The 18,427-nt window shown below is 35.7% G+C and overlaps 1 protein-coding gene across 1 annotated transcript in view; it reads left to right on the forward strand.

The window, feature by feature from the left end:
* The window catches only part of LOC117169182 (zinc finger HIT domain-containing protein 2), an 86,577-nt gene that overhangs the window by 58,728 nt on the left and 9,422 nt on the right, over nt 1-18,427 (forward strand). The window contains exons 2-3 of the mRNA XM_033355409.1: nt 11,786-12,074; nt 17,936-18,193. Coding sequence (XP_033211300.1) covers nt 11,786-12,074; nt 17,936-18,193 — 547 coding nt within the window. The remainder of the gene's footprint in view (nt 1-11,785; nt 12,075-17,935; nt 18,194-18,427) is intronic.

Consider the following 18,427-nt stretch of genomic DNA (forward strand, 5'->3'; position numbering starts at 1 on the left):
AGCCTTGGAGGAGATTATGTTGAGAAATAAAAAAAAAAATTCTTAAAAACGTTGTTTTTCTTGGTCAGGCCGGAAACTTATCAATCCACCCTCGTAAATCCAAATTTTTCCTACCTTAGTATTTCTCCAATCCAGTACTCAAGCCCGTCATCCCTTCTTTATCCTCTGCCATCAACACTATATCGTCCGGGTATGCCAGTGTATATATCTTTTTCTCTTCCATCCTAACTTCTCACCATACCTTTCTCTTAATTTTTTCTTCTAAGATGAGATTAATATATTAAATCAAAGTAGGAAGTGGGACGATGGTCGTGGGTGCTAAAGCGTAGGCTTTGGATTCACTCCGTCGGCTTGCGGGTTCGATTCCCGCCTTGCACTCTGGAAGAGCCTCGGCGGCCCATGCGGTGAACACTAGCCTAGAAAGGGAGTTGTTTATCTCCGGAGAGTTGCGGGACCGGTACCTCTCGAGAAAAAGGTTTTTTCTAAGTACTTAAAGCTGTTGCTCTTGGTGGTTCGGGACCCACCTTAAACTGTAGGTCCCCCTTCCACCACCAAGTGAGTGTATGGGCGGTGTGTAAAGGAATAAAGAAGAAGGTGCAAGAAAAATGTAAACCCTTAGGGGACACATTAGAAGCTTCCATTCCAAATAAAAGTAGCCCTTTCGTATCCCCTTTTTTACCATCATATTTTCCATCTCGAGTCTGTCCAAGGAGCCTTTTCTAAACCGTCTCTTTCTTCAACCCCCGACGAACCATTTACATATACTTTACACAATAATAGATTTAATGCTTTCATGATGATTCATGTTGATAAAAAGAGATAAAAAGAGAATAAGCCTGTTGGTCAAATCTAAGGTCATCCTTTTCGGTGAAAATGCTCAACAGTTGAATGTGATTTCGTAAAATGATAGGCCCATGGTCTGAAATTAAAATTCGGTTAAATGTAAACACTCAGGCTTGAAATTAAACATTAACTTATTCAATTTCTCATTTTAGACTCTGAACCTATCATTTCACGTGATCACATCCACCGGGATCGTAAACAGCGACCCCAAAAACATAAAGGTCCACTGGTTTGAAACCCGGTCATATATAACACATCAGCTGAGAGATTAAAAGAAGGATTTTACCTTTAGATGACCTCCAAATGACCTTCAGAGGTCAGTTTGACCAACAGGTCAACACGTATTCGGACGTAAAATTTTCCGCTTTTTCAGAATCCGGGGTAAAAAAATGGCATCAATCGAATTAAGGTGTTTGACCTTCATTTGGCCTTGATCTAGACTTGAATAAATAAAATCCTAAAGACACGCAAATATCATATATATATATAATCATTCACTATCGCATAAGAAATTACCGCTCCCCTTTATCCTCCCAAGCGCGTATATTCTCCTTCCTTATCTTGCTCTGTTTCCGTTTAAGATAAATTATCCCAACTTCGGAAACATAGAGGGACATAAGGAAGGATATATACTGTTAAAGAGCTTGGAGGAGTTGGGATGGTTTATCTTAAACAGAAACATAGAGGGAAATAAGGAAAGAGAATATCCACGCTTAGGAGGAGAAAGGGGAACAGTAATTGATTATGTGATAGTAGTTGATGAGGTAAGAGAGAAAGTCAAGAAACTAGGTGCAGGAAATTATATTGATTCGGATCACTTTCCCTTAATAGTAACATTAGAGGGAGAAAAAAGTAATAGCAATATGGATAAAAAGGAGGAAAAAATATAAAAACAGGAAAAGGGAATTGATCGACGGAAGGAAAAGAACAGTTTAAAGAAAAAGTCAGAAATATCGAAATTGGAGATGAAAATGTACACGAGATAGAAAAAATTATAAAAGAAATAAAAAGAGGATTAGCGTGCACAAGCAAAAAAGAAGTTAGTAAAGAAGAGAATAGAAGTGGGTGGGATGAGAATTATGAAGGGAAAATGTAGGAGGTCAGAAAGGAATTAAGAAAATGAAGAGAAAAAATCAATGCAGAATATAGGAGAGGAAAGAGCGAGTATAATGAGTCGTGTGAGCAAAAGAAAAAGAAAGAGAATAAAAGATTTGAGAAAGAGGCCGAGAAGTCTCATGCGAAAGAAGAGGTTTGAAAGGTAGTAAACAGAGAAAAAACAAGAAAAAGAGTAAACCAGGATATCGAAATGGTAGAATGGAAACAATATTGATGAATTTCCTAGGAGTAGAAAGAACAAAGGAGAGGAGGTCGTGTAAAGACCTACGAATTTTACCGACGTTTCGTGAACATTAAAGTTCACTTTTTCAGGGCTGACCTAAAGCTGAGGTTTCAGGTTATGTTGTTTTTTATACATACTCTCTATGATGTCTGTGATGGGCCGGAGCGCCCCATCGTGGGGACTGGTCGAACCTGATTGGCCAAGCAAGTCTGTTTTAAAATACCCGGGAGGACGGAAAGCCAAATCGGATTGGTATTATATCCATTATCCATATGAGATGTTATTAAGGTGTTTTAAGATTTCGATTGATTCTCTATGTTTTCTTGGAAAGATGTTGTGTGTCTTTGCAATGACTGTTGTTTTGTCAAATAAAATGTTATGTCCTGTTTCGATTAGATGTTGAGCTAGTGCTGATTGCGTGAAATGTTTTAGCCTGACTTTACTCTCATATTCCTTTATATGTTAGCTCACCGCTCTCCCGGTTTCTCCAATATAGACTTTGCCACAAGAACAAGGGATTTTATATATTTCAGCATTCGCAGGTGGTAAATATGGTTCGGATGTTGTGTTTGTTGAGAATTCTTCCTATTTGTTCTGTGACACCTTGGATGTACGGTAGGGTGGTGGTTGTTTTTCTCTCTTTTTCTTTTGTATGTTGTGTTAACTTGTTTTTTCGAGTGCATTTTCTTATTGCCTTATCAATTTGTTTGTGCAATCGCTCTGTATTAGGATTTGTTTAACGCCTTGTAATTCCTTTTGTAAGTTATCTTTATCTGTTATGGAGACAGCTCTGTATACAAGGGAGTTGAGGACAGATTGTTTTTGAGATGGGTGATGGTGGGAGGAGGCATGTAGGTATCTGTTTGTATGCGTGGGTTTTCTGTAAAATTCATGTCATAATGTGTTATCGGACCTTTTGTAAACTAATCCGCCCAAGAAAGTCAATTTTCTGTTTTGTTCAATTTCCATTGTAAACTGGATATTAGGATGTAATCGATTGATGAAATCGAAAAACATATTTAGTTCATCTCGTCCATGTCGCCAGATGACAAAAGTGTCATCAACGTAATGGAACAAAAATTCCGCTTTAAACTTGGCTTGGTTGAAGATTTTATTTTCTAGATGTTCCATAAAGACATTGGCTATTACAGGTGAGATTGGGGATCCCACTGCTGCCCTGAGGTTTGTTCGTAGAATTGGCTATTAAAAGAGAAGTAAGTATTATTGAGACAGAGTTCTATCAAAGGTACGAGCTCGGAAGGGAAGTTAGTAAAAGATTTAATAATATCAATTTTATCAGAGATTGGTACTTTCGTAAAGAGAGATACTATGTCGAAACTCACTACGATGTCTTGGGGTTGAATGTGAATCTGTCGTATCTTTTTGATAAAATCAAATGAGTTTTGGTTGTGAGTGATGGAGTTTCGTGTAAAAGGATTTAGTTTTGTAGCGAGGTAGCGTGCTAGATTGTAAGTTAGTGAGTTTATTGTGCTGACGATCGGTCTGGGTGGAGTTATCTATATGGATTTTTGGGAGACCGTAAAGTCTTGGAGAGATAGGATTAGCAGGTATTAATTTACATATTGTTTGGCTGTCAAGTTTAGAGTCTTTCAGAAGGGTTTTTGTTTTCCTGACTATTGTTTTGTAGTGTTCTTTTAAAGTTTTGTGTATGTATCGACAATTAAAAGGTCCAAGATTTTGTTGTTATAGTCTTCTTTATTCAGAGATCCTTAATCCATTGAGATTGGTCAATAGATATGCGGTTTAATGTAGACCAAATGGCAAATCTGAGTGTGTTTGATAGGAAAAGGTGAAGTTTTAATAGTTTCCTTGATGTAGTGTGCAAGAGGAATTTGGTATGTTGTATTCTTTCTTTCAAGAGAATTTGGTCTACATTAAACCGCACATCTATTGACCAATCCTAATGGATTAAAGATCTCTGAATAAAGAAAACTATAACAACAAAATCTTGGACCTTCTAACTGACGATACATACACAAAACTTTAAAAGAACACTACAAAAACAATAGTCAGTAAAACAAAAATCCTTCTCAAAGACTCTAAACTTGACAGCCAAACAATATCTAAATTAATGTCTGCTAATCCTATCTCTCCAAGACTTTACGGGCTCCCAAAAATCTACATAGATAACTCCACTCAGACCGATAGTCAGCACAATACACTCACAACTTACAATCTAGCACGCTACCTCTCTACAAAACTAAATCCTTTTACACGAAACTCCATCACTCACATCCAAAACTCATTTGATTTTATCAAAAAGGTACAACAGATTCACATTCAACCCCAAGACATCGTAGTGAGTTTCGACATAGTATCTTTCTTTAGGAAAGTACCAATCTCTGATAAAATTGATATTATTAAATCTTTTACAAACTTCCCTTCCGAGCTCGTACCTTTGATAGAACTCTGTCTCAATAATACTTACTTCTCTTTTAATAACCAATTCTATGAACAAACCCCAGGGGCTAAAGCATTTCACGCAATCAGCACTAGCTCAACATCATATCGAAATAGGACATAAAATTTTATTTGACAAAACAACAGTCATTGCAAAAACACACAATATCTTTCCAAGAAAACATAGAGAAGCAATCGAAATCTTAAAACACCTTAATAACATCTCATATGGATAATGGATATAATACCAATCCGATTTGGCTTTCCGTCCTCCTGGGTATTTGAAAACAGACATGCTTGGCCAATCAGGTTCGACCAGTCCCCACGATGGGGCGCTCTGGCCCATCACAGGCATCGTAGAGAGTATGCATAAGAACAACATAACCTGAAACCTTAGTTTCAGGTCAGCCCTGAAAAAATGTTCACGAAACGTCGGTAAAATTCGTAGGTCTTTACACGATCTCCTCTCCTTTGTTCTTTCTACTCCTAGAAAATTCATCAAATATTGTTTCCATTCTACGATTTCGCTATCCTGGTTTACTCTTTTTCTTGTTTTTTCTCTGTTTACTACCTATCAAACCTCTTCTTCCGCCCGAGCCTTCTCGGCCTCTTTCTCAAATTTTTTATTCTCTTCCTTTTTCTTTTGCTTACACGACTTAGTATACTCGCTCTTTCTTCTCCTATATTCTACATATTCTACATTCTACATCTATTCTCTTCTTCCGTTGATCAATTCCCTTTTCCTGTTTTTTTATTTATTCCTCCTTTTTATCCATATTGCTATTAATTTTTTCTCCCTCTAATGTTACTATTAACGGAAAGTGATCCGAATCAATATAATTTCCTGCACCTAGTTTCTTGACTTTCTCTCTTACCTCATCATCCACTATCACATAATCAATTACTGCTCCCCTTTCTCCTCCTAAGCGTGCATATTCTCCTTCCTTATTTCCCTCTATGTTTCTGTTTAAGATAAACCATCCCAACTCCTCCAAACTCTTTAACAATATATATCCTTCCTTATCTCCCTCTATGTTTCCGTTTATGTTTCCGAAGTTGGGATGGTTTATCTTAAACGGAAACATAGAGCGAGATAAGGAAGGAGAATATACACGCTTAGGTGGATAAACGGGAGCGGTAATTTCTTATGTGATAGTGTATGATATATTTATATATATATATATATATGCTATTTGCGTGGCTTTAGGATTTTATTCATTCAAGTCTAGATCAAGGTCAAATGAAGGTCAAACACCTTAATTCGATTGATGCAATTTTTTTACCCCGGACTCTGAAAGAGCGGAAAATTTTATATCCGAATACATCTTAAACTGTTTGTCGAACCGACCTCTCAAGGTCGTTTGGAGGTCATCCAGAGGTCAAATTCTTCTTGTTATATCTCGGCTGATTTCTTAGCTAGGAACGGATCTCGAAGCAGTGGACCTTTAAGTTTTTGGGGTCGTTGATCACGATCCCGGTGTCCATATGACCCCATCACGTCTAGGTCAAGGTTAAATGAAGGTCAAACACCTTAATATCGATTGATGAAATTTTTTACCCCGGATTCTGAAAGAGCGGAAAATTCTACGTCCGAATACGAGTTGACCTGTTGGTCAAAATGACCTCTGAAGGTCATCTAGAGGTAAAATCCTTTTAATCTCTCAGCTGATGTGTTATGTATGACCGGGTCTCAAACCAGTGGACCTATATGTTTTTGGGGTCGCTGTTTACGATCCCGGTAGATGTGATCACGTGAAATAATAGGTTCAGAGTCTAAAATGAGAAATTGAATGAGTTAATGTTTAATTTCAAGATTGAGTGTTTACATTCAACCGAATTTAAATTTCAGACCATGGGCCTATCATTTTACGAAATCACATTCAACTGTTGAGTATTTTCACCGTAAAGGATGACCTTAGATTTGACCAACAGGCTCAATCTGCAGGTCAAATAGAGGTCAAGATTTATTACTTACATAATATGCTATAAGAAGGGACATCGTGAATCGACATTTTTTGTGCCTGCTCCCAGGGCACCTTCACGTGGTGACGGTGGGCAACGGATCACCGGCGAAGTACCTGGGTGAAGGCGTTCAAGCCGTCATGGCAGGCACAAGAAAAAGTAGCCGTACGATACAGGGTTTCGGAAACCCAGTATCGGCGATCGTTCAGGGTGAGTAAGCGGGCCTGCAATCGTCGTGTCGTCATCATGCGACCGCAACTCTAATTTGGTGGAAAACTTGGCCCTTTTAGAGTCTAACGCTACAAGTTCATCAACAACCCCATGTTATCATCGATTAAACTACTTTTGTATTGTTTGTGGGAAATATGTCATCACGAATCAGGAAAGGCAATTTACAGATACATTGAAAGCACATTGATTATTCCCCTGAAAATCTGGGGGACTTCAGTGAGGAGCAGGGTGAGAGATTTCACCAAGACTTGAAAGACTGAGAGACGATATCAAGGATTTTGGGATGTGAACATGATGTCAGACTACTGTTGGTCTTTGAAAAGAGGCACATCAAATGTACACAAAAGAAAATCCCTCCGTAGATCTTTTACGAACAAAAAAACACGGCGTACATAAATTTTCAATTTGCATTGCGTGTACAAATCTACTATGCGATTCCATCAAAAGAATCCATTCTTCCAACCTAACTAATCTCGTTATATAACATCTGAACTCAAATTTTGAATTAGAATTGCTTCAACACCCGCAATTTTTTACATCGCTACAAAAACCCTTGAGAAATGAGCGGAATCAGCACAGAAGCATACACACACAGGCACACATAGAAATACACGGATCCACACAAAGACTCAGATTGTACCCACATATGCAAATACACACTCACACACATAAAAACGGACCCACGTAAGTTAACGCAGATCTACTTGCAGAAACACGAGTCTACACACAGTACCCACATACACGAATAGACACACACGAACAGAGTCCAGACGTGATGGGGTCATATGGACAACGGGATCGTGATCAGCGACCCTAAAAACATAAGGTCAACTAGGCTGAAAGATGCTCCACCTCAATTTCATCTTGTGGTCCTGTGTTATTTAGATTTGTTTATTTATATTCTAGCATTGTATCCTTCAAAATAAATATTTCGCAGCAATTTTTAAAATTTTGGGAAATATGTGTCAAACGTTCGACGGCTAATGTTGTACTGCGGAGAAGGTAGAAGAATGGATCGTGAAGGCACCACCTGCTGTGATCCCCTGACCGTTCCGCAACTCAACGTCAACCTTACCTATTGCCCTTATCCCACGTAATTAGTATCTTTCCTTCCGTTCTTCGTTCTACACTTGTCTATCGTGTCATTCCACTCATAACGCACCTCGAAACAAATGGTTTAAATAATAATAACTGATAAGATAAAAATATCATCAAGAATAATTACAAAATAAATTTAAAATGCATCTTAGCGGAATTGCCTATTGCTAAAAACTAATAACTCTCTCTCGCTAAAAGCAGATACACAATTTTTCAGTGCATTCTGCACTTATGATGAATTTGCATTTAAAATGCACTATTTAGATTTCACCATTAAAACATGTCTTACTTAGCAAAATGCCCAACATAAAACAAACTAGCAGCGCATCGACGACGGGCATTGAACAAGAATTATCACGGGAGTTTAGCAAGCTTCCTCACCCGAATAAGAAGTCTCGAAAAGAGTCACTCCTTCAGAACACCTCTGACGCCTGTCTAAAATTTTGATACACTGGTACCTCGCGTTACCCCTTACGGTTTGTTTCCCAACATTAAAATTGCAAATCCGTTAAAAGCATAACTAAAAGAGGGGTAGAGGTGTCAAAAATTAATAGTCTTGTAAAAAAATTAATAATTTTTCCTTACTAGGGCGCGTTTGAAACCGAGAAATATAAAAGAAAAAGAACGTAAAAAGATTTGTAATCCTTTTTTCAACGGGGTTCAAAAAGCCCCTTTTATAGGTGACATAGCTGGTAGTCATTCGTCTTTTGTCAGGTGTTATGAAAAATCTTGTCCGCTACAAGAGCATAAGCTCTTTTATAGGAGTTTCGTATGTAGCTCATGGTTCGTGTTTTCGAATGCCCTTCAGTAGTCAATACAATCTATGGACAGATTGCGTTGATACCAGATGCAATCCTGAGTAAGACACCTGTCTGTTAGAGGTTCTCTCTGCAACTTGCCAGCCCTCTCTTGCATTCATGTTGTTCAAATATTATTTTCCAAGCCGACTCAATAGATGTTCATATCCTCTCTTGGAGGATGCTAGTAAATAACTTGTAGATGATGTTTAAACAAGCTGTAGGCCGAGAGTTCTTAGGACTGGACAAATCTCCGGTCTTAGGGATCAGTACCTATTAGTGCACGCAGATCATTTGTGACGTTCATCTTGGGCAGAGAATACCTTTGTGTTGGTTCTACATGTCTGAACTCTAGTCAAGCATTACTAAAATCTATGCCTTAAGTTTCAATCAAGTTTCCGTTGTCCACATCTTCCAAGGGGAGTTAATCAATAGGAAACTAAGTTTTTACTCCCATTTTGATAGCAGCTATTTCAACAGTTTAAATTAATCTGTTTACAAATATTGAGCGTTTTTTTTTACCACTTTACCTTTTGTTCCAGTTAATATTATAATGCCAAAAAAATCATAATTAAACTTGAAAATTTTCACAGGCTGTACTTCGAATTATAGAGGTTATCATCACGGCGGAGCACACAATTTTCTTTGAATTATCGAGAAATATTAAAATGGGAAACATCAGATTTCAGCCGGGGCCACAGAAAAGTTCGAATTATCGAAAATTCGAAATATAGAGGTTCGAATTATCGAGGTTTCACTGTATTCATATTGAAACAGTAAAAGTGAAAGGAATATTCTTGTCATCAACTACATTACGGAATTTTTAATTCATTTGTTTCTGATGCAATCCAAAATATATTTATCGATTAAAAATGTATAGGACCCCTAAATGCATTTTTAATGGGCACCAGATAATATATTAATTTTTTACATCTGTTAACTTTCAATGTCGACTATACGTACTTTGAGGGAGTTTCCAGATCAACTTATTTATGTAAAAAGTATGACTCCATTTTCGCTTGCAGATGTGAAAGGGGGCAACTTACTTAATTTATTACAAAATGTCGACTAATTATCGGCTGTTTGGTAATTGTTATAATAATTGTTACTTTATTATAATTTTTACATTTTTCGTCATTTTTAATGTTTTTATTATGATTTACTTATTTAAATCAAGGCTTAAATCTTCGCGGTAAAAATACTTGAAAACTTGCACACTATGGTGACAAGTTTTTCATTCTTGAAAAGTAATAAGAAACATAAAAAAGTTAACAATTGGTTGAACGCTTCGACGAAAAATAATGTTCCCGCGGCGCGGGCACATTCTTATCACTTTCAAGTTGCAGTGCGTCTAGGGTGTGCGACTTTTGGTTCTTGCGGTTCGCGCTCGATAATGTATTTACTTCACGTTGCATGCTCAGTCGTTGTACTTCTACACAGTTGTGCACAAACTTTTTCTGAATTAGAGGTCAAAGCATCGACAAAACTTTAATTTGGTGATTGCGAATTATCCGTCAATGTTAGAAATATGTTGAAAATTCAACCAGATATTTCTAATGCTGTTTGTTAAAGCTCCTTCGGCTTTAACGAACACATTATCATTACGTATTTCGTGCTTCGCCCTCGATTTTTTCAAAATTCAAACTTTTCTACATTACGTTCAACACTATTATATCAAATGTATGTTACATTTATTTTTGTACCTCGGCCAGGGATTGCTTATTTAGTTATTGCAAAATAAAGTACATCTTTTATTTATAATGAATAAGTTAATATTTTGTTCCTTATTTTGCACTAAATTTTATTCTTAGCTACCCTTAAAAATGTATCATTTTCATCAATTTTTATTATTACAATTCATTATCTGCACGGGTATTGAAACATACTTATTTTTACCGTTTTGTTCCATAGAAAATGATTAATAACGAATTTTAATCAAAATTTTAATTTTAGATTTTTCAACAAAATTGAAACAGTTGTAATGTCAGTCTTGGGAGGGTGGAGGGGTAAAGTTTTGCACACATCTAATATGTTCACGTTATATTGCTTATAAACAGTGTTTTCTTTTCTCCGATTACCTTTTTTTTTTAGGATTCGTCCCCCGTACTGGATCCCCGGCCGCGCCCTTGGGTATCCTCCCTACCCTGAAAGTGGTAAAATTACCAGAAATTTTTTTGGCAGAGCATGTCACGCTGCCAATGATAGCTCCGCGAGCACTCAGCACCATTGGGCAGCATGCTAGCCGCTGGCGGCGTGGCCTGCTTTCTTGTATAATTGATATTTCCATCAATTTTAACTGAATCAATTAAAAAATTTACAAAAAACTTGAATAATGAGGAACAAAAGTCTCACTGAAAGTTTTTTCAACTCTAAAGTTCCCTCGATACTTTTTGTCGGCAAATCTGGAAAAACGGGGTTACATTTCAGTTTCAATGTGCATATTTAATATTATTTAACAATCGGAAATTTTCATATTTTTCTTCAGTTTATAGGCATCGCTAAGATATTTGTCTAATTGGTCTGACTTACAATGTTTTATTTCTTAAAAAGTTCGTCAAAGCATGGGCTACTTAAATTCCGTGGATTCGACATGGTGCTTTGATCTCTAACATAAAAAAAAATCTCAAAAGTCGTGTCTCTCTTTTTATGATTTAAATAATCCCTCCATCGTTTGTAGGCGTGGAAGGTGCGCGCATCTACTCAAGCAAAAAGTTCTCGCGTTTTTTAAAAATTTAGGTTAAAATTTCAACATTTCAGAAAAAATGCCCCTTCTAACACTTACAGCTGTGAAAAATGCGCGCATGAAGATAGGATTAAATTGGTTACTTACTGCTGTATTTCGGGCATCGAAGAACGTTCCCGAAAGGAAAATGTTATGCCTCAAAAATAAGGCGGTCTTTATGAAAAATGTAGTAATTTGTTTATAAATATCCCGTAATATTATCGACTCACGCTAAAATGGACTGTATCTGCAACGTAATAACACAACAGTTCTCTTAATATTTCTCTTTTCATTGTCAATTTCAACTTAGAGTAGACAACTAGATCCGACGCATAACTAATACATATAAAATAAAACAATTTGGAATTTTAGATGTGACGAGAAACCACGCCAGTACACGTGTCCACAATGTGGTATCAATTACTGCTCTCTTAAATGTTACCAGTCAGAAGGACATCAGGATTGCTCAGAATCTTTTTATAAAGATTGGGTAGAATTGGAAATGCAAGTTCGAGATTACGACCCAGAAAATAAAAAAAAAATGTTAGAAATCTTCGAACGACTAAAACAGCAGGCGGAGGAACCAAGTATAATGGAAGACATTTTTAACGACAGACGTGAAGAAGACCCAGAACAATTGGATTCAGACGACGAAGAAGATGTTAGTTTGGACATTTAAAATAGATCAAAAAACTCAGAATTGGTCGTCGAACGGGATATACATTTATTTGTTCCTTCTTCTCCATACCTACTAGTGTGGCCCAAAAATATACATTTTGGAATTTTCGACCGGCACATTCGCCAAATCGTTCTCTCGTGGAAACAAATGAATACATCTTTCTTGTTATTTTCAAACGAAATGATTTTTAGTACTCCGTGTAGTATTTTCAAGTGTTCTCTTGAGGTACGAATTAAAATAGAAGTCTTAAGAGAGTCTGAAACGAGCTCTGTGTTTTAAGTCAGACGACAGTTGTAGTCTTCTTGCCTGAAGCAGGGGGTTTTATAGTCGAGCCTGCATTTGGAAGTCCTAAGCCTCTAACAATAAGTCACTTTGAGTTCAATTCAGCTGCCATAAATTCTACAGTTTAAGAGTAAAGCTGCTGTTGGGCTGAAATTTTTCACTTGTTATCATTTGGTAATTGCTTCAAAACTATAAATAAAAAATAATGCATTTTTTGTATAAATCTGTTCTCAATATCCTCAAAAATGTTTTTTGAATACTTCAAGTTAAATAATCAAATGGAAGGCTTGCTACGAATCTACAAAAATTGCAATTTTATGCAACTTTCGAGATGATCACATTTTTTTTATAACTTAGTACCAAAACTCATTTGGTTAAAAATAATGTATTTGTTTCCATGAAAGAATGATTTGGCGAATGCGCCGGTCGAAAATTCGAAAATGTACATTTTTGGCCCAACCTAATACCTAATTGTTTCACTTGATGCAGTAGTTACTAATAGTCATTCATAAAATAACTGCATATATCTCCTTCTACGACCCGGCAATTTAGTTAAAATATTTACGAGAATATATCATAATATTTATTTAATGTTTCACTGTACTTTTTAAAAATCAAATGAAAATTATAATGATGCATAATTTCAATTTATTTGTTTAAAGTAATATTCGTATGCAATATTATATTAATAATAATAATCTGAAGACAAATGTAGATAGTAATGGTAAATTTTGTCTGAACTTTTTAAACTGACACAAAAGTCATATCACTCATAAAATTTGTAACAATTTTTAAATTTTTACTGCGTCATCAAGTGTTTGGCCGCAAAAATTTAAATTTCATAGATTCTAAAAATAATTTTTTTTCGGGCTCGAGAATAAACGAATTCTCGCGTACTCGGGGCAGGTCGGGTTCTCGAAATTTGCGAGTACTCAAGTTGTTTCGGGTTCTCGGAGGTTTTAAGTACTAGAATTACTCCGGGTTCACGAAATTGTTGATTACTTGAATCACTTCATGTTCTCAAAAGTTTCGAGTACTAAAATGACTTCGGGTCCTTGAAATTTCCGAGAATCCGAATCCACTTCGATATCTCGTTATTAAAAAAGAAACCTATTTTTAATTCTGGTGAATAGCATAAAATACTTATAATGCTTTTAGATTCTTTTATAGTTTCATTGAAATCTTTTATATTCCTCTGAATGCTCTGCATTATATGAATTCCTCAAATTCTTTGAAATTCTTTTAAATTCCTTAAGGGCATGTGACACTTACAGTTTCCCCGGCTTTTTTTCCACAAAAATGTAAATGTTTAAAAAGTGAATTCGGAGATGCTATAAAATATCATAACGGACGTCCCCGGACTCTTTTTTGAGGGATAATAACAAAAAAATTTATTGTGCTAAATAGAAATTTTATGCATATGCATTATTTTGAGGTTACGTCGTTTTTCATCTCTGCCTTTCCGATAATCTGGAAATTATTTATGAAATAAACTTTTTTGATTGCCTAAAAACAAGGTTAGTTCTGGGAGATTAGTTACTATGTTATTTGTAAGTCCAAAGTTTTCGGCCAAAAATATTGTGTACTTTGGAAGTAACGCTCGGGTGAATTGTAACACACATAACCTTGAAATATACACGCTGGTTGTTCGCAATATCAAAAATTTTTAGATAAAGAAACACAAAAAAAAGTGTGTGGGGACGTCCGTTAGCATGTTCGCTATCATTTCCCAGATTTTGAAGGCAAAATATTTCTTGCCCTAGAAAAAAGCCAGGGGAATCTAACACTGAAAAAATCGATTCTGTTTCCTAAGCGCTATGCAAATTAATCACATTTTGCTCAATTAAAACATTTATGAATTAACCCACAAAAAAGTATGTGGGGATGTCCGTTAGCATGTTCGCTATCATTTCCCGAATTTTAAAGACAAAATATTTATTATTCTAGAAAAAAATCCGGGGAAACCTAAAACTGGTAAATCCGACAATTTTCTAAGGATCACATGCCCTTAACCTCGTCTAAATTCCTGGATTGCATCTACATTTCCTGAAATGCTTGCATTATCTTGAAGTCCTTATAATGCTCTAAATTATCTGGGTTCAGGGAATTTATGGAATTCAGAGAATTGACGAATTTAACGGGATTCGAGGATTTTATAAAATTCCAAGGAATTTATGAAATTTACGGAATTCAAGTGATTTACTAAATGCAAGGAATTTGTAGAATTCAAGGTGTTTACAGAATTTTAATAATTATTGGAATTCACGGAATTCAAGTATTTCACGGAATTTCTCGAGCTCTTTGAATTCCGTCAATAACGCGAATTCCTTATATTTCGTGAAGTCCTTGAATTATGTACATTCCTTGAATTACCTGAACCTAGATAATTTAGGGAATTCCAAGGACTTCAAGATAATGCAAGCAATTCAGGTAATTTATACGCATTCAAGAAATTCAAATGAGGTTAAGGAATTTCTAAGAATTTATGGAATTCAGATCATTCAAGGAATTCCAAGGAATATAGAAGATTTCTATGGAATTAAAAGAACTTAAAAGAACCTGTAAGTGTTCAAAGAATTTCTAGCAGTTCGCTAATATTAAAAAGATTACACAGAATGCAACAAACTCAGAAGAAATCAAAGCAATTTCAGTGAATTCAAAGGAATTCAAGTGAACACAAAGGACTCCTAAACCCCCAACTATCAAACTTTGTGTGAATAAAAATCTCAACCCGGTCGAGCATCGGGCTTCGAACTTTTTGTACCCTCCTAGTAATTATAAATTTTTATATTCAATTATTTCTTTAGATTGACTTAATAGTCATTTCATTCATAAATTTATTAAGCAGGTTACGCATTTTCTGTTTTGATAAAAATAATATGTTCGTTTTACTAATTAAAGTTTAGAATCATGTAAGTGTGCGATTGAATAATTTTTAATTGATAATATATGAAGTTCTTTGGGATCAATTTCATCTTGAAATTATACAAAGAAATGAAATTAATAACGGAAAAATTACATTTATACCATTCTAACCTCAAAATTTCAACTTTGACATGATTTTTTCGCCTTTCGTGATATAAAATACTACCTAAAATACATTCGCTAAATAATCACCTCTCACATACGTATCGAAATGCACTATTTTGAAATAAATATATTTGACGTCTTAGGTTCTTCAGTGCACATTGCCTGTAGCTGAAATCACCATAGGATGAGTAGATACTGGTTTCACATTCCTCCATATTGTTTTTACTTCATGCCTTAGCTCAATATACTTGTGGATCTTGGTTGGATAGGTTTCCTGCAGATTCACAGTATCTGAACATCTACAATACCTGTACCCCCTCTATGTCATGGTAGAACCATCCATTTCATCGTCGAATTACTGTGGTGCATTTGGTGCTTTGTCATATCGGTGCGGATGGTTCTGCTGAATATTTCCAGGTCGTTGTTAGGCTATGATTATGTGAAAGCAGTCGTTAGTTTTTTCTTAAATATCATATGCTGAGCACCCTTAGATTCAAGACTACTCAGATATTTATATGAGTCGACCTTAGTCATTGCTTCGATGTCATTGTCGAACTCGTTCTCTAACTCTGCGTTCCCTAATTCTTTTCTTGTTAAATGCACTGTTCTGCATTCATCTAGTCTGAACTTCATGTGGATATAATTGAAAACTGCTTTGTGACATCGATCAGTTGCTACCGTTTTTGGTCGGTACTAGCGTATAGTTTGAGATCATCCATGTATAGAAGAGAGGTCAATTGATGACCATCCTCAATATCATGTATTGTAAACTCACGAGTCCTGCTAGTTAGTGTTTGGCTTAATGGGTTCAAGGCTAAACAGAACAATAGTGCACTGAATGAGCCCTTGAAATATACCCGTCGTAATCCCTATTGATCTAGTTATCCTTGGTTGCCCATGATCAAAACACTTGATTCTTGTGCCCCAAAAGCATCTTCGTATGACTTAAAAAGTCAATGATGCGTTTGCACATCGTGTAAAGTTTGAAGACTTCAAGCAAATAGTCATGCGGCACGAAAGGCAACGTTTGATTGTAGTCAATGTATGCCATGTGTAAATTCCTTTGATGTTTACGAGCTTGAGTTATTGCAACTGCGTCTATAGTGACTAGATCTTTACGCCCTCGCGAGTTTCTAAACATCCTTTTTGTTCTTCTGTAAGGATGTCCTCTATAATTAACACTGTAAGCTACTATTATTTAAATTTTCTAATTTTTATGACACCTACCTTTAAAGAAAATGTCAAGGAATTCGCCTCGTTTCTAATAATTTTTCAACTAAATATAACAAGTCAAAGTTCACTATCGTGAAATTGACACTGTTTACCCTGGTTTTAAACCTTTGCCAACCGTAACTTTATTTATAATTAATCTATGGTGGTGTTATGAATAGAGAATTTGTTCGCAATAAAATTATCTTTGCAGTGAAGTCTGTTACGTTCTTAAGGGCATGTGATACTTGGAAATTTGTCGATTTTACCAGTTTTAGGTTCCCCCGGCTTTTTTTCTAGAATAATAAATATTTTGTCTTAGAAACTTGGGACATGATAGCGAACATACTAACGGACGTCCCCACACACTTTTTTTGTAGGTTAATTCAAAAAAGATTTAATTGAGAAAAATGTGATTAATTTGCATAGCGCTTAGGAAATAGTATCGATTTTTTCAGTGTTAGATTCGCCCGGCTTTTTTCCTAGGATAAGAAATATTTTGCCTTCAAAATCTGGAAAATGATAGCGAACATGCTAACGGACGTCCCCGCAGACTTTTTTTTGTGTTTTTTATCAAAATTTTTTTGATATTGCTAACAACGTGCGTGTATATTTCGAGGTTATGTGTTTTACAATTCACCCGAGCGTTACTTCCAAAATAGCAAATATTTTTGGCCGAAAACTTTGGACTTACAAATAAACATAGTAATTAATCTCCCGGAACTAACCTTGTTTGCAGCTAATCAAATAAGTTTATTTCATAAATAATTTCCAGATTATCGGAAATGCAGAGATGAAAAACGACGTAACCTTCCAAATAATGCATATGCACAGAATTTTTATTTAGCACAATAAAGTTTTGGTCTTATTATCCATCAAAAAAGAGTCTGGGGACGTCCGTTATGATATTTTGTAGTATCTCCGAATTAAGTTTTTAAAAATTTTCATTTTTGTGGGAAAAAAGCCGGGGAAACTGTAAGTATCACATGCCGTTAATCAATATTTTTTCACTGACTTATTCGAACTTCAGTAGAGAGGTCAACATTTATAAAACCTATAGTAGGCATTCAAAATTTTTTTTTTTAATTTGATGATGTTCCAAAGTGAACATTTAATTAATTATTTATTAATTATTTATTATATTATATTATTATTTATTAATTATTTTTCTTTGAAGTGATTCAACTGTACAATTTGTAATTGGAATTATAGTAATCTTTTTTTATATTTGTATATTTATAATTTTACATGCAGTATTTTCTGCACGCTGTAGTACGCGTTAATATTATTAGTCACTTAATAAAATGTTTCTTTTTGGCCAGGGTCCATCTTTAGAAGAGCGACTTGCGAATATAGATTTGGACAATGCTGACGTACTCTGGTCTGCATTAACGAATGCAGAGAGACAGGAATTCGAAACACTACTTCAAAGTAACGAAATTGATCAAATGGTGCCTCAATGGAAGCCCTGGTGGGAACAAACTGTTGAGAAAAAACTGGTACGAGAAGTTGATGAGATTCCAGAATATCAACACTTATGTCCTGCTTTAGTCGTACCACCTAAAATAATAGGCCAAATGGTAATACTTTTTGGTTCAGTATTATTATAATTGTAATTTATTGAAAAGTCCCTAGGGCTAAGTACCCCTCTAAGGAAGGATATACGAGGGTGGATTGATAAGTTTCCGGCCTGACCAAGAGATGGCGCCACCAGGCCTACCTTGAGGTGGCGTTCTATAGTACCATTCTTAGATAGCTTGTAGCTATAGTTTCAGCCCGATCGCCATGTTAGTTTAGGTTTCAGAGCACACTGA

Source organism: Belonocnema kinseyi, chromosome 3 (genome assembly GCF_010883055.1).
Source record: "Belonocnema kinseyi isolate 2016_QV_RU_SX_M_011 chromosome 3, B_treatae_v1, whole genome shotgun sequence".
Lineage (NCBI taxonomy): Eukaryota > Metazoa > Arthropoda > Insecta > Hymenoptera > Cynipidae > Belonocnema > Belonocnema kinseyi.